Here is an 18,456-nt window from a genome sequence, read left to right on the forward strand (position 1 = left end):
TATCCTTTATAATCGAACTATTATCAACAGTGTAATTTTAAAGGGGTGGTTGATTGATTATGATTTCACTTTTCTAACCTTAGTTAGTGTGTAATGTTGCTGTTTGAGCATAAACAACATCTGTAAAGTTACGACACTCAAAGTTCAAAGCAAAGGGAGATATTTTCTTCTAAATAAATCGCTTTTTAAGGACTACAACAAACAGCTGGTAGGGAATACACTGAGCTTCTTCACAGGTTAGTGACATCACTAACCCTTAAAATTTACATAAACCCCGCCCCCGGAACACGATCTATAGATTATCAATACAGAATGTGCTAATCAATGACTTGAAGTCAAGATAACTACACATAATCTTCATAAATTCATCAACTAACCATACAGAAATGTCTACATGTTGTCACTTCTTCTTGCGTCTCTCCATCTTTGTCTGACTCCGGTTTAAACATAAAAGGCTAAAAGTTTTAGAAATTTTCAGTGCATGTCTGTATGAGGTAATCGGAGCTGCTAACACACACACACACACACACACACACACACACACACACACACACACACACACACACACACACACACACACACAGGAGCTCTTGAAGCTCCGCCCTCTGTGCCGGGAGCTGCAGCTCATTTGCATTTAAAGGGACAGACACAAAAACTGTGCTTTTTTGATCACCCTCAAAAAGTGACAATTTTAACATGCTATAAAAAATATCTGTGGGGTATTTTGAGCTAAAACTTCACATTCACACTCTGGGGACATCAAAGACTTTTTGAGTTTAAATCTTGTGAAAGGGACATTATACCACCCCTTTAATAACCTCATATGTTGACATGACAGTATATCACTGCAAGGTATTTCCAACTTATTTTTACTTTTAAGCAAAGAACGAAAAATAAGTCTGCAGTGAGTATTTCGGTGCATTGAATCACGCTCGGTCTCTTGAACGTTACTCTTGCACGAGCTTTAAGTTGCAGTTCATTTAATGGCCACCGGTGTCGCTAATAACCAGGATTATTTGAATTCTACATACAGCGCCTTTAGTAGCGTTTTTAGAACATTCGCAAAAAAAAATTTTTTTTATATATATATTTAAAATTTAAATATCATTCATGGAACATTTTAGTTGGACTTTAGTCTAAAGTTTTCTTAAATGTTACTACTTGCTACTACTTTTTTTAAGATGGTTCAAAGGACATTCAAAAGGAACATTCCCATAATACTTGCAAAATTATATTAATATTAATTGCATTAATCGCTAGCGTGTCTAGATCGGGGGATTGACGTTTACTTGTACAGCTCTTTATTAGCTAGCCTCCGTTACACAGTGATGACGTAGTTTTTTAGGCCATCCCGTAACTTGGCATCAGCCTGGTTGCCTCGACAGAAACCCAATAGGATTTTTCCATTACCTCTTGGATTATTGCAGAAAATAAGGTCTGTGACTAACAAAAGCTTAAGATTCTTGCACGTTCTGTTCATGACTTCAATGTCACCATCACTAAGCTTCCAACATCTCTTTCAGCCTTTTTTTAAAAACATTTTTTACCTGAAAGATTGAGCTATAATCATTTGCAAGAGCATGATTATAAACACTTTTGAAAGTTGGTGATGAGTTTACCTGTTCTGCTGATGACTTTTAATCTCCTTGACAGCCTCGAGTCCTCATTTAGATGGTTCAGAGGACATTCAAAAGAAAAAAATTCAAAAGTGTTGTCAGCAACTGCCTTTTACAAGACAAGTAAAAGCCTTTTTTTAAATCACTGGGTATCACTGATGTATTTTATGTCATAGAATAAAATGTGAAAGTGTTTTGAGCTTGTGTTCACCACAGACCTTATTTTGAAGCATTTAACCAAAATCCCATTAAAAAAACAACAATGATTTCTGAATGATGGAACCGGAAGTACTAAAATACTAACTTGTTTCCTGGTTTAGGCCCACAAAAATATGTCATCCCTGCAGCACTCTATAACTTCTACATTATGTTTTAAATTGGAGAGCGAAGGTCAAGTAAAACACATTGAATTGTGGGGTATGATATTCTATGTGTAAGGATTGCTCAGAGTCGGTAAGATCCATTTGCAGCTTTTATTCGATTTGACAATAGTAGAAGGGCTAGGCAAAGAGTATTCAGATAAACAGGCGTTGGGGTCCAGGCCAGGCTGAGATTAGAAGCACGTTAAAACAGTCCAGGGTCAAGGGAGCCAGAGAGTGATCGAAAGCCAGGAGACAGTCCAGGGTCTAGGTAGCCAGAGAATGATCGTAGAAATCAGCAACAGTCCGGGATCTAAACCAGTAAGGGGAAACATGAGGATAAACGCTCAGTAAGCCAACCAGGGCTCAACAATACTTCGCACTGAATGAGGGTAGAAAGCTGGTTAAATGCACAAGTAAATGGAATACAGGTGTGAGAACACTCAGTGGCAACAGGTGTGTGTTTGAGTCAGATGAAATGCATGATGGGAGATGTAGTGTTAATACTCGGGAGACGGCTCCCTATGTGGGTGTGAAGGAGGTGATGAAGGAAACTCCTGCGTTACACTGTGCACTGTATACTATATTGTATACTGTACCCTTGTAGTAAGTACTAGGCATTTTAATAGTAAGAGCAGTAAGTTAGAATGCCATTCGGAACTTTTTTACCTTCTTAATCAAATCGAAAGAATGCAATAGCGAACAACTCTATATGTCATACAAAAAGACTGCAGAGTAATAGGTTACAAAGCTAACAATTAACTCTTTTAATATGCATAGACATGCAAGTAACTCACAAATATAGTTTAATTCACACATTTAATTTAGTAAGATTTTTAAATGTTTTTGAAAGAAGTCTCTTCTGCTTACCAGGCTGTATTTATTAGCTAAAAAAAACGGTACAAATTGTGAAATAATATTCTGTTTTTTACATTTTATTGTAATGCATTTTAAAATGTCATTTATATTTATGCTACCATAGCTAAACTTTCAGCATCAATACTCCAGTCTTTGATCAAAGTTCAAAAGAGCTTAAAAATAGAATAAAACAAAATAGAATACATTTTATTTTTATAATTACTTATTTGAAAGAATTCTTTTGTAACATTCTAAATGTCTTTAATGTCACTTTTAATCAATTTAAAGCATCCTCACTGAATAAAAGTATGAATTTCAAAAATAAAATCTTACTGGCCCCAAACTTTTGAACGGTGGTGTAAGTATATTTATAATCAAATATATGTTTTCAATAAAATGTCTTTTTGTTTTGTTTTTTGCACAGAGCTAATGGCATGAGAATGACCCTCTAAAATCAAGGACCACAATGGAAATTGCAACTTTATTGTGTTATCCTTGGCAAAGAAGTTGTAATACAGTTGTATTGCTTCTTTTTATGTCAAATAAACTCCAACTCAAACGCAATGCATTCTGAAATTTCATTCTCGATGAAATTATCTTAAAAGACAGCATAATTAAACAACCTCTGTGTTATGAGCACACCAATGATGCCTTAAAAGGCTGTTTATTCAGGAAGCTCACTAGATTTTAGTCTAGTCTAGCTCACCGCAGCTTATATGTGAATCTGTACTTTTTTGAGGTGTTTGTAGTCATTGTACTTGAGCAAAGGCCCCTGAGGCGCTTAATAAGGACGTGGTAATTGGTTGATCTGCCCTGTGCCAAAGTATAAAGCTGGAGGAAGCCATTGGCTGTTGGGAATGTAATCCGTCATTGGCTTACAGACTGAAGTGTGATGCACTAAGACTTCTTGGAGGCCAGAATGAGATCTAATGGATTATTACAATCACTGCGTGTGTGTGCGCGTGCGTGTGTGTGTGTGTGTGTTGTCAAATGCAACACAGAGTGGTGTTTCATCACTTAATAATGAAACTGGCATGCAGCCAGTTACTCAGTTAGTTACTTAGTTCATTCAATGCGTTACTCGCAATTCAACTGCGACAGGCGTGATTGAGCATCCAGCGAGCGTCAGTAAGCAACCAGTCGTGATCACGGCCATTTGACTGCTTTAATTGGGATAACCGGCCCCAAAACATCAATCATACAAAAGAACGTAAACGTAACGCAACTCAGACAATGTGAATTAGACATGTAGTGTACACAAACCTTTTATTATTTATTTGCCTCGCTGGTTGACCAGGCAGGTTCTCTGCTGTGACGAGCACTCGGTGTAGGAAGTCTGGTGATGTGATGACGTTCGAAGCACAAACAACCCATGTGGTGGGTCAACCGATGTATGTTGGGTTGATGGATTTTGACTCAATGCATGAGTTGCACAAAATAACCCAAATTCCATATAAATAACCCATAATGGGTAAAATATTTCATAACCCAGCGGTTGGGTAGATGAAATAACCCAGCTGTTTTTAGTGTGTATCAACAGATGCATATTAAATGAGCTAGAGAGGCAGGAACACAAAACATAAAAATTGTCAAAAATAAATTGTTTCTGAAACTTGCCAAGGCAGACTGGCAGCCACTGACAGGTCATGTGACAGGTCATGTGACATGCCAGTGGCGGTTCCTGCCAGCCAGCTGAAGATTGAACCCCTACTGGAGTGTTTTTATCATCATTTGTGCCTGAACAATTTTGAAGGTTACCATATAATCAGATCAAAAATGAAACTTTTTAGTTTTTTTTTTTTTTTTTAGAAGCAAACTGGAATGAAACCCTAATTTTACGTTTTGGTTTTTTAGAATTGTTTTACATCATCGGAATGCTATGAATTTTGGTAAAGGTTTTGGCACTTGCTATGTTAACACAAATAAAAAATCATGGACATGATTTGAAAAGGTTAAATAGTCCTGAAAAAATAGTCACATTTGTACTGTTCAGAGTCAAAAATGAGCGCATTGGAAGTGAATGAGAAATGTAATCTAGTGGAAACGTTTGGTACTGCACCCGAACAAAATCTTACTGAAAGCAAATTTTTCTAGATATCAACTTCAAATTTGAAGCACAGCTTGTTTAGATTTATGGCTTTGATTTTCTCACAGTTATAGAGTAAAACTAAAATGAAAGTATTAAATTTTAAGCTGAAATATTATATAAAATATTAAATAAAAATGAAAATATAATACATTCATTTAATTGAAAAAAATCTGCCATTTTTCACTGCCGCTCGAGCACCAGAGGGTTAAATTTGTACAATTGGGTGGTGCATGAAATGTAATGAAAATGTATTTGATTTTTTTTTTAATGATCGAAAAGTCATAGTGATGCTTGTCTAGAGGCTTAAAAGATCTAGAATAAATTTGACAAACTTTCCTCATTCATGTTCTTGGCTCGTGTCATTGCCCAGGTGGAAGGTGTCCTTCACTCCAGTAAACACACTGAAGCCACAGAACTAACAGGCCTGTTGACTTCACCACACCTACAGGTAAATGATGAGGGATTGTCACACAACGTGTCCTTGTTGACATCTGTATAATTTTCCAAAGTTTTAATAGACACACATTTAAACATCAGCAACAAATTAATGGGAATTTTCTCTTCGCATTTAAAAGCTGACAAGCCTTTTATTTTGCTCATAAATGCATCATTCATTCACTGCTATCATAAATATGCAAGATGATATGGTTAAATGCAAATAATTGTTTGCATTGCAACACTTTACAATAAGGTCCCATTAGTTGCCTGAAACATTAACAATGAGCAATACACAAGCATAGCATTGTTATTGCTGTCTGAATAGGGTGACCAGATTTCTCGGAGTGGAATACGGGACAGATACAGAACGCATGCGTATAGAGGGAATGCACGTGACGTCACCGTTGGCCGGAGTGACTGCAGTTACGCCCACAAGTGGCAAAAAGACTGTGCGCAGCATTGGTTTTCAGTGTGAATGCTGCGGCAAAACACACAAAACGCGTCTAAAACGGGAAAGAGCTTTGAGACTGACTGTACAACTAGATTTGACAAGAAATATGAGGAATATTTTTACAGACTACCGAAAGCTACAGAACAGAGAAGCAAATAGATCGCTACAATTCATAGAAACAACTGGACTCCAGGCAGCGAAAGGTGGATTTGCAGTTATCATTTTTGTGTCAATATGCTGAATTTAGTGGTAAAATCATTCTCTACATATTGTATTGTTATATATTGCAGTGACAACTCATCAATCAAATATTTACCACTGTATATTCTGTATAATTTGACATTTTAAAATAAACACTGACAAAAAACTATACAAGTTTTAAGTCTCTAGACGATATGATGATATATATAACATTGATAAGTGATCACCTGGATTTAGACCTGCCTATTTTGTATTTATATAAAGCATTCACAGGCAAATTTGCTGTATGTATTTCCCTGGTGTCGAAATCAGGCACATATAAATGTCAGGAAACACGATTCCTGACTGCATGTTAATATCCATGGATCACTGGATCTTTAGTAAGTTGTAAGGAACACTATATTGAGTCCAATCTTTAGTTTAAACTGATAATCGTTTGTTGTACTTGCGTTTTCGCAGTTTCCTCTATTAAATCCAGTCACGCAGCAGCTCTTCTGCCACTCAGTCCGGCTGAGGGGGCGTGTTCCGGCGGGAAAGTGACGTTAATGCGTCTTACATGCGCTTCATTAGGCACACTAGCTAGCACCAAGCGGCAACCTCCCCGTCTCTCTCTTGAAACCAACACGGAAGTGAATTAAACTGCAATTCATCGACTGACCGCTTGAGGCAGGCTGCAAAAGTGAGTCAAATCTGTGTCTCCCCCATGTTAAAATCCCCAACTTTACAGCAGAAAAAAATATGTTTACAGCCTGGAGCAAAAAGTGGTTTTGGTCTATATAGCTAATTTTGCCCTTCATGACAACTGTGAGGGGGTGAATTTTTTTACACCTCATCCGTTTAAATTATATTAAGCTTTAAAGTTCTGCATAATTAAGGGCGTGGCCACTTGCGTGACTGGTGGATTGAGGCTGCTATAACTGCTAGCCGACGTTTGTCTCTGTTAAAGGGTTAGTTCACCCAAAAATGAAAATTAAGTCATTAATTACTCACCCCCATGCTGTACCAACCCCGTAAGACCTTCGTTCATCTTCGGAACACAAATGAAGATATTTTTGATTAAATCTGAGAGGTGGATCACTGCTACATAGGCTGCCAGAGGGAATGAAACTTGACGGCCCAGAAAGTCATTAAAGAACATGTTTAAATATTCCATGTGCCTACAGTGGCTCAACTATAAGTTTATCAAGCGACGAGACTACTTTTTTTCCCGAAAAAAAAAACATAATAACGACTTTATTCGACTATTCCTTTTCTTCCTTGTGGGCCTGAGACGAGAGTTCAAGAGATTTCCACGACGCATGCGCGAGAACTGAACAAGAAGTATTAGAAGAAGAACGTTCTCTTCTCAGTTCTCGCGCATGCGTCGTGGAAATCTCTTGAACTCTCGTCTCAGGCCCACAAGGAAGAAAAGGAATAGTCGAATAAAGTCGTTATTATGTTTTTTTTTTCGGGAAAAAAGTATTCTCGTCGCTTGATAAACTTATAGTTGAGCCACTGTAGGCACATGGAATATTTAAACATTTTCTTTAATGACTTTCTGGGCCGTCAAGTTTCATTCCCTCTGGCAGCCTATGTAGCAGTGATCCACCTCTCAGATTTAATCAAAAATATCTTCATTTGTGTTCCGAAGATGAACGAAGGTCTTACGGGGTTGGTACAGCATGGGGGTGAGTAATTAATGACTTAATTTTCATTTTTGGGTGAACTAACCCTTTAACGTCACCCTCAGCTGCTGTACTTGCCATCTCTGCAGTGTTTGTGCTTTTTTCGGGATTATTTCATACAATTTAATACACGCATTATACCTTTGCCCACGCCGTTGGATTCCGTCGGTGTCGAGTATGGAGAGAACAACCAGCGTTGTATTTCCAGTTGTTTTCCTCGCATGCACTAATGGATGTCTGACAATTTCGTTGCTTTTTGGAGTATACTGTACACAGTATACAGGCTACACTCGTTATGCGGTACCGTTGCTCTCAAACTTTTAAGTGTTAAATAAAAAGTACCGTGAGAAAATCCTGCAGGTGTCAGTGCTTTCTCTCCGTCCATGCAATAGATGCACACCCTTGAATGAGCGCGGATTTCTAGTGCATTTACTTGAACTTCTGAGGTAATATTTTTGGTTTAACCCATTTGAGAAATTGAGAAGCGGCCAAAATCAGATTTTTAAAATCAACTGAACTGAATAAAGCTCTTGATGAACTTGACGTGCGATGCCGCACTGACTGACATGTATGCGCATGAATCACTGTCACACGCACAAGCTCAGAGCAATATTGTAAGTTACTGCATGATAATACATTTTTAACTAGCAGAATAATAATGCATCCCGATACACATAGTCTCACTTTTAGTTACGTCTTTTAATTATTATAGTATTTTGAAGGGCAAAAACATGAACTTTAACTATTGGCTTTACTTCTACATTCAGCTGTCACTTTAGCACGAGGCCAGTAGCATAGCATTAGTACCTCAGCTCCACCCACGTCCCGCCTCTTTGCCCATTTTCTTTTATCCGGGAGTGACGAGAGCTGACGCGATGCCAAGATGGCGACGGTTGGCCCCGCCTACTTTAGGCTTCAAAAGCACTCTTCAGAAACCTACGTGTGACGTCACGGACACTATGTCCATATTTTTTTACAGTCTATGGCTAGCACACACACACAAGGTCTCTCCCTCTCTGTCATGCGCGCGCTACACGTTTGAACGTAACATATATATTCACTTAGCCTTTCGGAAACGAAACCTATTATATATAAAAAATATATATATATTAACGATGAAATAAGGGACAAAACATGATTTTTTCAGAATAAGTCGGGACACTAAAATTAGAGTGGAAATACGGGGCTGTCCCGGGAAAAACGGGACGTCTGGTCACCCTATGTCTGAACCAGTGAAGCAGACACATATATTATTTGATCAAAGAATCAAGATCTGATCGCCTGTCTAACATGTTCAGACCCAAATTAAACACTAACAAGGGCTTGAAAACAACTTCCCTGTGTGTCTATTTGTACTCACCACAGGTCAGATCCAATTATCGGCCTTGGAAATAGATACCTGCCTCAGAACAGGGCACAAGATTATTAACCCCCCTGCATAACAGAAGATATTCACCCCTTTCCCAGCCCTCCCGCTGCTTTCCCTCACCACACGCACAGCGGGCATTTAAAGCAGTCTGAGTTAAACTCTCTTTCTTCCTACTGTATGAAAAATTACAGGTAAGAGGTGATGTGATGATTGACAGCTCTGTGGAGAGATTATGGAGGATTGGATTTATGTTCAGGTTAAGCTGTGCATCGTGTTTGGCAGTCTGGCATTGAGAAACTGATGTGGCCAAGGGTTGTTATTGTGGGGTACGGTACGCCTGTCAGCTTCAGTGAGGTAAAGCGGCAATCCTGTGTCAGGGGGTTTTAATGTGGGACTTGGGTTAAACGAAACGGGCGGGAACTTGCTTGAGTGCTTTTCAGCTTAAAAGAAGATTGATTGTTTGCTTGTTTCATTTTTTTTTAAGGCAGGGCTTGTTTTCAAAGCATACAGATATTCTACATAACTTCATTTTTACATTTTTTAGGCGCTGAAGTTGCCACCAAGATGCTAGAGTTTTGAATGGTTGCTATGGGTGTTGCTATGCAGTTGAGTTATTTAAAATGTTGCTATGTGGATGCTTTGGTGTTCTGGGTGTTCTTTGGTGTTCTGGCTAAGTAGCTGCTATAGGGTGTTTTCTGTGCTTACTAGGGAGTTGATATGTGGTTTCTAGGGTGTTGCTATACAGCTGCTAAGGTGTTCTGAGTGTTTTAAAATGTTTCTATGTGGTTGCTATGCTGTTCTGAGTGGTTGTAAGGGTGTGGCTAGGCTGATGCTAGGTAGCTGCTGTCGGTGTTTTCTGTGCTTACTAGGGAGTTGATATGTGATATCTAGGGTGTTGCTAAGGTCTTCTGAGTGCTTTAAAATGTTTCTATGTGGCTGCTATGGTGTTCCGGTAGGTTGTAACGATGTTGCTAAGCCAATGCTAGGTAGCTGCTATAGGGTGTTTTCTGTGCTTACTAGAAAGTTGATAGGTGGTGTCTAGGGTGTTGCTACGCAGCTGCTAAGGTGTTCTGAGTGTTTTAAAATGTTTCTATGTGGTTGCTATGGTGTTCCGGTAGGTTGTAACGATGTTGCTAAGCCAATGCTAGGTAGCTGCTATAGGGTGTTTTCTGTGCTTACTAGGAAGTTGATAGGTGTTTTCTAGGGTGTTGCTACGCAGCTGCTAAGGTGTTCTGAGTGTTTTAAAATGTTTCTATGTGGTTGCTATGCTGTTCTGGGTGGTTGTAAGGGTGTTGCTAGGCTGATGCTAGGTAGCTGCTGTCGGGTGGTTTCTGTGCTTACTAGGGAGTTGATAGGTGGTTGCTAGGGTGTTACTAGGCTGTTGCTAGGTAGCTGCTATAGGGTATTTTCTGTGCTTACTGGGGAGTTGATATGGGGTTTCTAGAGTGTTATGCAGTTGCTAAGGTTTTATGAGTGTTAAAATGTTTCTATACAGTTGCTATAGTGTTCTGTGTGGTTGTAAGGGTGTTGCTATGCTATTGTTAGGCAGTTTTATAGTGTTTTGTTAGCTTACTAAGGAGTTGATAGGTGGTTGCTAGGGTGTTGCTATGTATTTGCTAATGTGTTCTGAGTGTTTTAAAATGTTGTTATGTGGATGTTATGGTGTTCTGGGTAGTTTTAAGGGTGTTGCTAGGCTATTGTTAGGTAGCTGCTATAGGGTGTTTTCTGTGCTTACTAGGGAGTAGATAGGTGGTTTCTAGGGTGTTGCTATCCAGTTACTACGGTGTTCTGAGTTGTTTACCATGTTGCAATTTGGTTGGTATAGTGTTCTGGGTGGTTGCAAGGGTTGCTTGGCTGTTGCTATAAGGTGTTTTCTGTACTTACTAGTAGGTAGGTGGTCGCTAGGGTGTTGCTATGAAGTTCTTAAAGTGTTCCAAGTGTTTTAAAATTATGATATGTGATTGCAATTGTGTTCTGGATATTTGTAAAAGTGTTGTTAGGCTTTTGCTAGGTAGTTGCTATAGGGTGTTTTCTGTGCTTACTAGGGAGTAGATAGGTGGTTTCTAGGGTGTTGCTATGCAGTTACTACGGTGTTCTGAGTTGTTTACCATGTTGCAATGTGGTTGGTATAGTGTTCTGGGTGGTTGCAAGGGTTGCTTGGCTGTTGCTATAAGGTGTTTCTGTACTTACTAGTAGGTAGGTGGTCACTAGGGTGTTGCTATGAAGTTCTTAAAGTGTTCCAAGTGTTTTAAAATTATGATATGTGGTTGCAATTGTCTTCTGGATATTTGTAAAAGTGTTGTTAGGCTTTTGCTAGGTAGTTGCTATAGGGTGTTTTCAATGTTTACTATGGAGTTGGTAGATGGTTTTTGTAGGGTGTTGCTATGCAGTTCTTAAGGTACTCCGAGTGTTTTCAAATGTTGCTATGCGGTTTCTCTAATGATTCTGGGTGGTTGAATTTATGTTGCTAAACTGTTGCTGTGTTTTCTGTGGAGTTGGTAGGTGGTTGCTAAGGTGTTACTATGCAGTTGCTAAAGTGGTAGGTTTTTTATACTCAACTGCAGGAGTGTTCAGGGTGGTTGCAATGTGGTTGCTAAAGTCTTGCTATGCAGCTACTAGGGTGTTCTGGATGATTCCTTACTGGCTCAAGTCAAAAGGTTGAGGCCGACATCTCCATTAACCAGTGTTGATGTTCATGGTTCTTCCTCAGGCCCTGATGGAAGCTCATGACTGTATAGCCGAACAGGAATCGGATGTTGAAACTATTGAAGATGTGGACCGGGATGAAAAGACCACCAAACTAGTTTCCCTGGAGAAAACTCGTGACATGCCTCTGGTAAGAGTCATTCATCTACATTAATTGACATTTATAGTCTCTAAGGGCAACAATGAATGTGTGTGTGTGTGTATATATTTTATTCTATTTTTATATATATATCATATAGGCTAGTATATATATTTTCATGATAGTTTTTTACATAAAATATTTAAATATTCAGATAAAACAGCCATTCTTGCCCTGCTCAAAGATAACAACTCCGTTATGGATTATCACACGACTGTCATGAACTTTGCTCAGTGTTGTGAGAATAACCACCTGAATCTTAATATTAGTAAGACAAAAGAGCTGATAGTCAGTCCCCCTTCACCCCAGCATCCTATTGTTATTCATAATCAAACAGTTGAAGTAGTGGACAGTTTCAAATATCTTGGAGTAACATTGGACGACTCACTTATCTTTGATCAGCACATTAAGGACATTCAGAAAAGAAGTCACCAAAGAATGTAAGTCATTCGAAAACTCAAAGAACTTAACGTTGCACCTCGATTATTATTGCTACTTTATCAAAGCATCATTCAGCCAATTCATCATTCAGTATTGTTCTGTCTGTTTTTTCAACATGCTTTCTGTTAAAAACTGGACCAAACTTGCAAAGGTGTCTAATATTGCTGTGACAGTTATAGGTCTTCCAACACTCAACCTCATAGAAATGAATAACAGAGCTATCACACGCATTGCAATTTCAGTAGAACAGGACTCCACACATCCACTGAATGAGTAGCCTGATTTTCTCAGACAACAGGCATCGCTGAGTGTTATTGAACTCTTTTTTTTTTTTTTTTTTCTGTATTAGGGCTATTTGTATCAGAGATATGTTTTTATTACCTTAGAATGAGACATTTATATCTCCATAACCGCGGGCTCCCCCTTCTATGGAGGTCGACATATTGCGTGGTCATGTTTCTAGCGTAGCCGACAGCGAACACAAAGCGCTACAGAGCGCGTTTCCTCACTACCTTGAAAAAGAAGTTTTCAGTGGTGTATAAAGACCTTACTTAATGAGCCGTTATATTTGTATTACCTTAGAATGAGCAGTTTCTGTCTACACACACCGCGGGTTCCCTTTCATTGAAATGCGCCGACATGTTTCTACAGGAGCCCTAAACGGACAAACGCGTTTCGTTACTATGTTGCTCTTCGTGCAAGGAAGCAAACTTATAGTTTTACTGAATAATTAAGTAAACATAATTTCTTAATTTATCTTTGTAAATAAACCTCATTGCTGAACTGCTGAACTGACATATTTTCCTGTCGGGCACCGTAACTTTTGTTGGTTGCAATTCGTAACCTCACCACTAGATGCCGCTAAAAATCACACACTGCACCTTTAAGTATCAAAAGTAAATAGTGAATGTCAATGCATTGTTTTATTATTGTTCCATTGTTGTATGTAATACTTACAGTAACGTATGCGTCTGAATCTATGCCTGCCTGCCCTCATATCAATATCACATTATTTCTAGAACACAGTTTCAGTAGTGGGATTGAATGTGAGATTGGATAAGTGCACTCAATAACGTCCACAATGGTTTCAGACACACAAATGGCTGTTCCCTCAAATATTGCCCTATTTAAAGTTTTTTGGCTTTCAGTATGAATATGTTAGCCTTACTGTTATCTATAGGCTAGTGTGTTTCAAATCAATGACAAAATTTGCATTTAGAAGAACAAACCCAACGTTGAAAATGAAATCGTGTTGACGTCAGAAACCAACATCAGTCGGTCTCCAACATCAGTCGGGTTCTGACGTCAAACCGACTTTCATTTCCAACCAAGCACACACACAGACACACACACACACTGCAACCAAAATCATCCCCCGACTGACGTTACGTTACAATGACAAAATTTGCATTTAGAAGAACAACGTTACTGTTCGTTACTAGACTGACATTACTACTTTCTACTCAAGGACCTTGACATCAATGTAATGCAGTAAAAAGTACAATATTTGTCTTTCAAATGTAGTGAAGTTAAAGTAAAAAGTTTCCAGAAAAAGTAATACTCAAGTAAAGTACAGATACTCAAAAAGTGTACTTAAGTACAGTACTCAAGTAAATATACTTGGTTACTGTCCACTTCTGATTTGTATTATATCGGTTATGTTGTGTGTTAAACAAGTGCAGTGCTGTGAAAAGAATTTCCTCCTGGGAACAATAAAGTTAAAAGGTAAAGTTATAGACATTTGATTGTGTGTCTGTATATGTTTAGGGTGTGACGGTTCGTAATGAACACGACTGTGTCATCATCAGCCGGGTGGTGAGTGGAGGAACAGCAGAGAAAAGCAATCTGCTCAGTGAAGGAGATGAAATCCTAGAGATCAACGGTGTTTCAGTTCGTGGGAAAAGTGTTAATGATGTTCACAACACACTGGTGAGATCTAGCAGGTCCTGAACTCTTTCAAATGCCTTATGCTCTTTAACCGTAATAATTTGTTGATATTGACTACCTTTCGAAAGTTTTGAGGTCTGTAAAAATGGTTTAATGTGTTTGAAACAAGTCTCTTATCAAGTCGCTCACCAAAAATCTTCTGAAATAATATTAAAATGCAAAATGGCTGTTTTCTATGTGAATATATTGTAAAATAATCATTACTCGTGTCTTCAGTGTCACATGATCCTTTAGAAATCATTCTAGTATGTTTTTCTTCTTTTTCTTTGTCTCTAGTCCAGCATGCATGGGTCCCTCACATTTCTGCTCATCCCAAACTCTCAAAACAAACTATCTCCTCACAGACCGGCTGTGGTACGACTTCATCTTCATCATTTCTTCCTCTTCATTCCTTCTTTTGAGTGTGTGCTGCCTTTTCTATGGGCCTTCTGGGATTTTTGTCTTTGACTCTGTTTGAAACCCTTTTGGGCTTCTTGTTACAATGCATTCTGGGATTGCCAAGTATATCTGTGATCAGGGTTTGAAACTAACTTTTTCACTCACCGGCCAATTTGGCTACTAAATTTTAAAGTTACTAGCCATTCAGAACTTCTACTAGCCAAAAATAAATAAATAAATGAAAAGAAAGAAAGCAGATTGACTACGTCACAGCTTTCATATATAATTATATAATTTTTGGATTTCATACATAAATTTCTTATTCAAACAGCCGGTCATCCAGCCATCTCCTCCCTTCCTCTTTCATCCTCTTCCTTTTCACCAAAAATGTATTTTAGGTGGATAGATCAATACAGTACAGTACAGGAACATCAAAAAAATGTAGGATGTTGGAAAATAACAATGTCTTTTCTGTTAACCAAATATTTTTCAATTGCTTTAATGCAATTGGACAAACGCGTTCAAGTAAGACCGATATGCGCAGATTCTGCACAATATGATGTAATTAATATACCATGATGACTCAAGAGTGGGCTGATTGGTTCTTAACTCAATCCGCTTACATTACATTATTCTCTAGGGCTCAGCTGATTGGTTCCTACTGTATTAGTAGCCAATGAGCTTTAACCTTCAATACCTGGTCAGCATTTGCTGTAGCAATTACAAGTCACCTTTACATTTAACATTTATTCATTAAGCTGACGCTTTTATCCAAAGCGACTTACAATTGCTATATATGTCAGAGGTCGCACTCCTCTGGAGCAACTAGGGGTTAAGTGTCTTGCTCAGGGACACATTGGTGTCTCACAGTGGATTCGAACCCGGGTCTCTCACACCAAAGGCATGCGTCTTATCCACTGCGCCATCACCACCCCAAACCTTTATTTATATAGCACTTTTTACAATACAGATTGCATCAAAGCAGCTTCACCGTGATAACAGGAAAATAATACAACAAAGTTTGTTTCTAAAATTGCATCATCGTCCACCTGAAGTAAGGCAGATCAATAATATTGTTGAATATTAAATGTCCCCAACTAAGCAAGCCAAAAGCCAAGGCAACAGTGGCAATGAACCAAAACTACATTAGTGATAGAATGGAGAAAAAACCTTGGGAGAACCCAGACTCAGTCTGGGACCAGTTCTGCTTTGGCCAATGAACGAACAGCGTGTGATTATGATTCAGGCAGCATTACAGGTCTGAGGTCAGATTGGATCAGAATATTTATCCAGATCCATGTGTTTGAATCATTACAGTGCGCTTTCAGAAACCCTCCACCTTCCCCAGCTCCACCTGTATAAATCTGCTACTGGTAATTCATGTATAATATATGGTACAGCAGCAGCATTTCTTACTTGCACAGCAATAACAAAACCAGCGATAAAAACAGCAGTAGATCTATACTGCCAAAACCAAACAAATCCACATTTTCATATCCATTACCAAACACTCAGAGTCGTCATGACAGAACTAAGTTTCTTCATCTAAATGTGTCATTCATCTCTCCTCCTCATTCTGTTTCTTTACAGATGCATGTGAAAGCAAACTTCAGCTATGACCCATCTGAGGACCGCTATGTGCCCTGCAGAGAGCTCGGCCTGTCCTTCCAAAAGGGAGACGTCCTGCACGTCACTAGCCAGGACGACCCCAACTGGTGGCAGGCGTACAGGGAAGGACATGAGGACCGAAAGCCCCTCGCTGGACTCATTCCTGGTTAGAGTCTGCTTAGTACAATTACTAGAGCGCCTGCTGAGTTATGGGATATAACAAATAAATGCATGTAAAGTCATTGAAAAAAAAAACAATTTTATAGTCTGCATATCAAATATCTATCATATATTTGCAGTGATTTTGTGCTTATAAATTGTTCATTAAGTTTAAACTTTTTATTTATGTATTAATTCATATTTTAATTGGTTTTATAATTTTCATTTTAGTTTAGTTTAAGTTTTAGTAATTTATGTGCTTTTGTCATTTTTATTAGGTTTGTTTTTATATTTAGACCTATATAGTTTTTATTCATTTTTATTTCAGTTACAGTTTTAGAAATGTTAGTAGGCCTATACTATAGAATTAGCTCTTTCCCCACCAGTGTTTTTTTTTTTTTTTTTTTTTTTTTTTTCAGCCAGCGCCAGCAATTTTGATCATTCTCACAAATCTTTGATGGCCGGCAGAATGTTTTGTTGTATGAATATCTGATTCTGAAAATGCAATATATCAAAAAAAGAACAGAGCATATGCTTTAATAAAACATATTCTAGCTTTATGCATTATTTTTTTATCAACACTTGAATATGGGTAAATTTCATTAAAAAACTGCAACATTTTAAATAAAAAGCTGAGAAAATCTAGTTTTTGTCAAAGATTACATCCGGATGGGATTCAGAATGATAATCAAAGCACAGATGGAGTAGATCGAGTCCATCAAATCTTCACAGTCCTGTAGATCTTCCTGGTTCGACATTTCATTCTGTAACATTAGGCAGTTTTGATTTATATGCTGTTTAATGTTTGATGAGCATGTTATTTTAAATATGCACAAGCAATGCTTCTATTGCTTGAGTTTTGATTTTGATTTGATCAGGACATACAGTACTTTTTCAGAGGATGTGTAATAGCGCCCACTACTGTATAACAGTGAAAACATGGGGCTATTTTTAATAGTTTTATAACACTTCTGTGATTTCAATTTCAAGAGATTGAATCATTCATTCTCTTTGTGCTATTGTTTCATGTATAAAAATGTTACATTGTTATGAAATGTTTAATACTTGGCCAAAACATTTTTTTTATAATTTCAGAACGAATTTTGAGATATTTATTGGATATGGTCAACTATTGCCCAGTTTTAGTTTTAAACCAAATTTGTTCATATGATTGTTTGGAGGTATTTTGTTAACACTGATAGTTTTATGCATTTTATAGCATATAATGTATAGTTTTTCTCTCACAAATGACTAGTATGTGTGGTGCAGTATATCTAAGAGGCTTGTTGTGTTCTCTCAAGGGAAGAGCTTCCAACAGCACAGAGAAGCCATGAAGAAAAGCATCACAGACAGGAATCAGGAGTATAAAGGTGAGCTAGACAGTGTTTCCCTGCCAGAAATCCCTGCTAAAACTTATATATACTCATAAACATACAGTACTTCTTTGAGTTTTCAAAGAAAATCCTTGAAATTATTTGATGTTACCGTTGATCTTTGTGTGTAAAGTTCATCAATGATAAAAGTTCTTCTTTCTTTAGGGAAACGTTGGTGTGCTAAGAAAAGCAAAAAGCAACAAAAAAAACTGTATAACCCTAATAAGAATATCGGTGAGTATGATCTTCTAAAATCTTTGTCATGCAGTCAGAATTTATCCTTGATTGATGAACGATATTTTCCGGTCTTACGCTGTTAAAAAATATTTTTTTCTTCAAAGTTTCACGTTTAATTCAATGTGTTACTTGCCATTTCTTTGTAATTATTTGTGAAATTTACTAGCAATTTCTAAGTGACAATTATTTTGAAGTAAATCCATTATTTTTCAGTGCTTTTTTTGGGTTGTTTACTGGTGCAAATGAATGATGTCCCACCATCAAGTCCCTATTTACAGCTTGGGTGCAAGTATAGGGTTTTTTTTTCACACACCCGTTTAACTTGGCAGAAACTGCACATTTGATGAGTCTGATGGGTACGAGGTGTGAACGGTGAAAGAATGAGGAAGGCTGTTGGTTAATTGACAGCTGTTCATGGAGGGA

At 38.0% G+C, this 18,456-nt stretch overlaps 2 protein-coding genes across 5 annotated transcripts in view; one reads left to right on the forward strand and one right to left on the reverse strand.

Annotated features, from left to right (window-relative positions):
- Positions 1-18,456, reverse strand: part of atp6v1d (ATPase H+ transporting V1 subunit D) — a 159,591-nt gene that overhangs the window by 104,987 nt on the left and 36,148 nt on the right. The window lies entirely within an intron of this gene.
- pals1b (protein associated with LIN7 1, MAGUK p55 family member b) overlaps positions 1-18,456 on the forward strand; it is a 55,404-nt gene that overhangs the window by 11,451 nt on the left and 25,497 nt on the right. For all 4 annotated transcript variants that reach the window (XM_077219492.1, XM_077219491.1, XM_077219493.1 and 1 more), the window contains exons 4-10: positions 5,293-5,370; positions 11,756-11,881; positions 14,099-14,260; positions 14,555-14,632; positions 16,247-16,430; positions 17,725-17,793; positions 17,962-18,030. In XM_077219492.1, the coding sequence (XP_077075607.1) occupies positions 5,293-5,370; positions 11,756-11,881; positions 14,099-14,260; positions 14,555-14,632; positions 16,247-16,430; positions 17,725-17,793; positions 17,962-18,030 (766 nt within the window). The remainder of the gene's footprint in view (positions 1-5,292; positions 5,371-11,755; positions 11,882-14,098; positions 14,261-14,554; positions 14,633-16,246; positions 16,431-17,724; positions 17,794-17,961; positions 18,031-18,456) is intronic.

This window comes from Siphateles boraxobius, unplaced genomic scaffold (assembly GCF_051911475.1).
Source record: "Siphateles boraxobius isolate OS27281-9 unplaced genomic scaffold, OSU_SipBor_1 8, whole genome shotgun sequence".
NCBI classification, from domain to species: domain Eukaryota; kingdom Metazoa; phylum Chordata; class Actinopteri; order Cypriniformes; family Leuciscidae; genus Siphateles; species Siphateles boraxobius.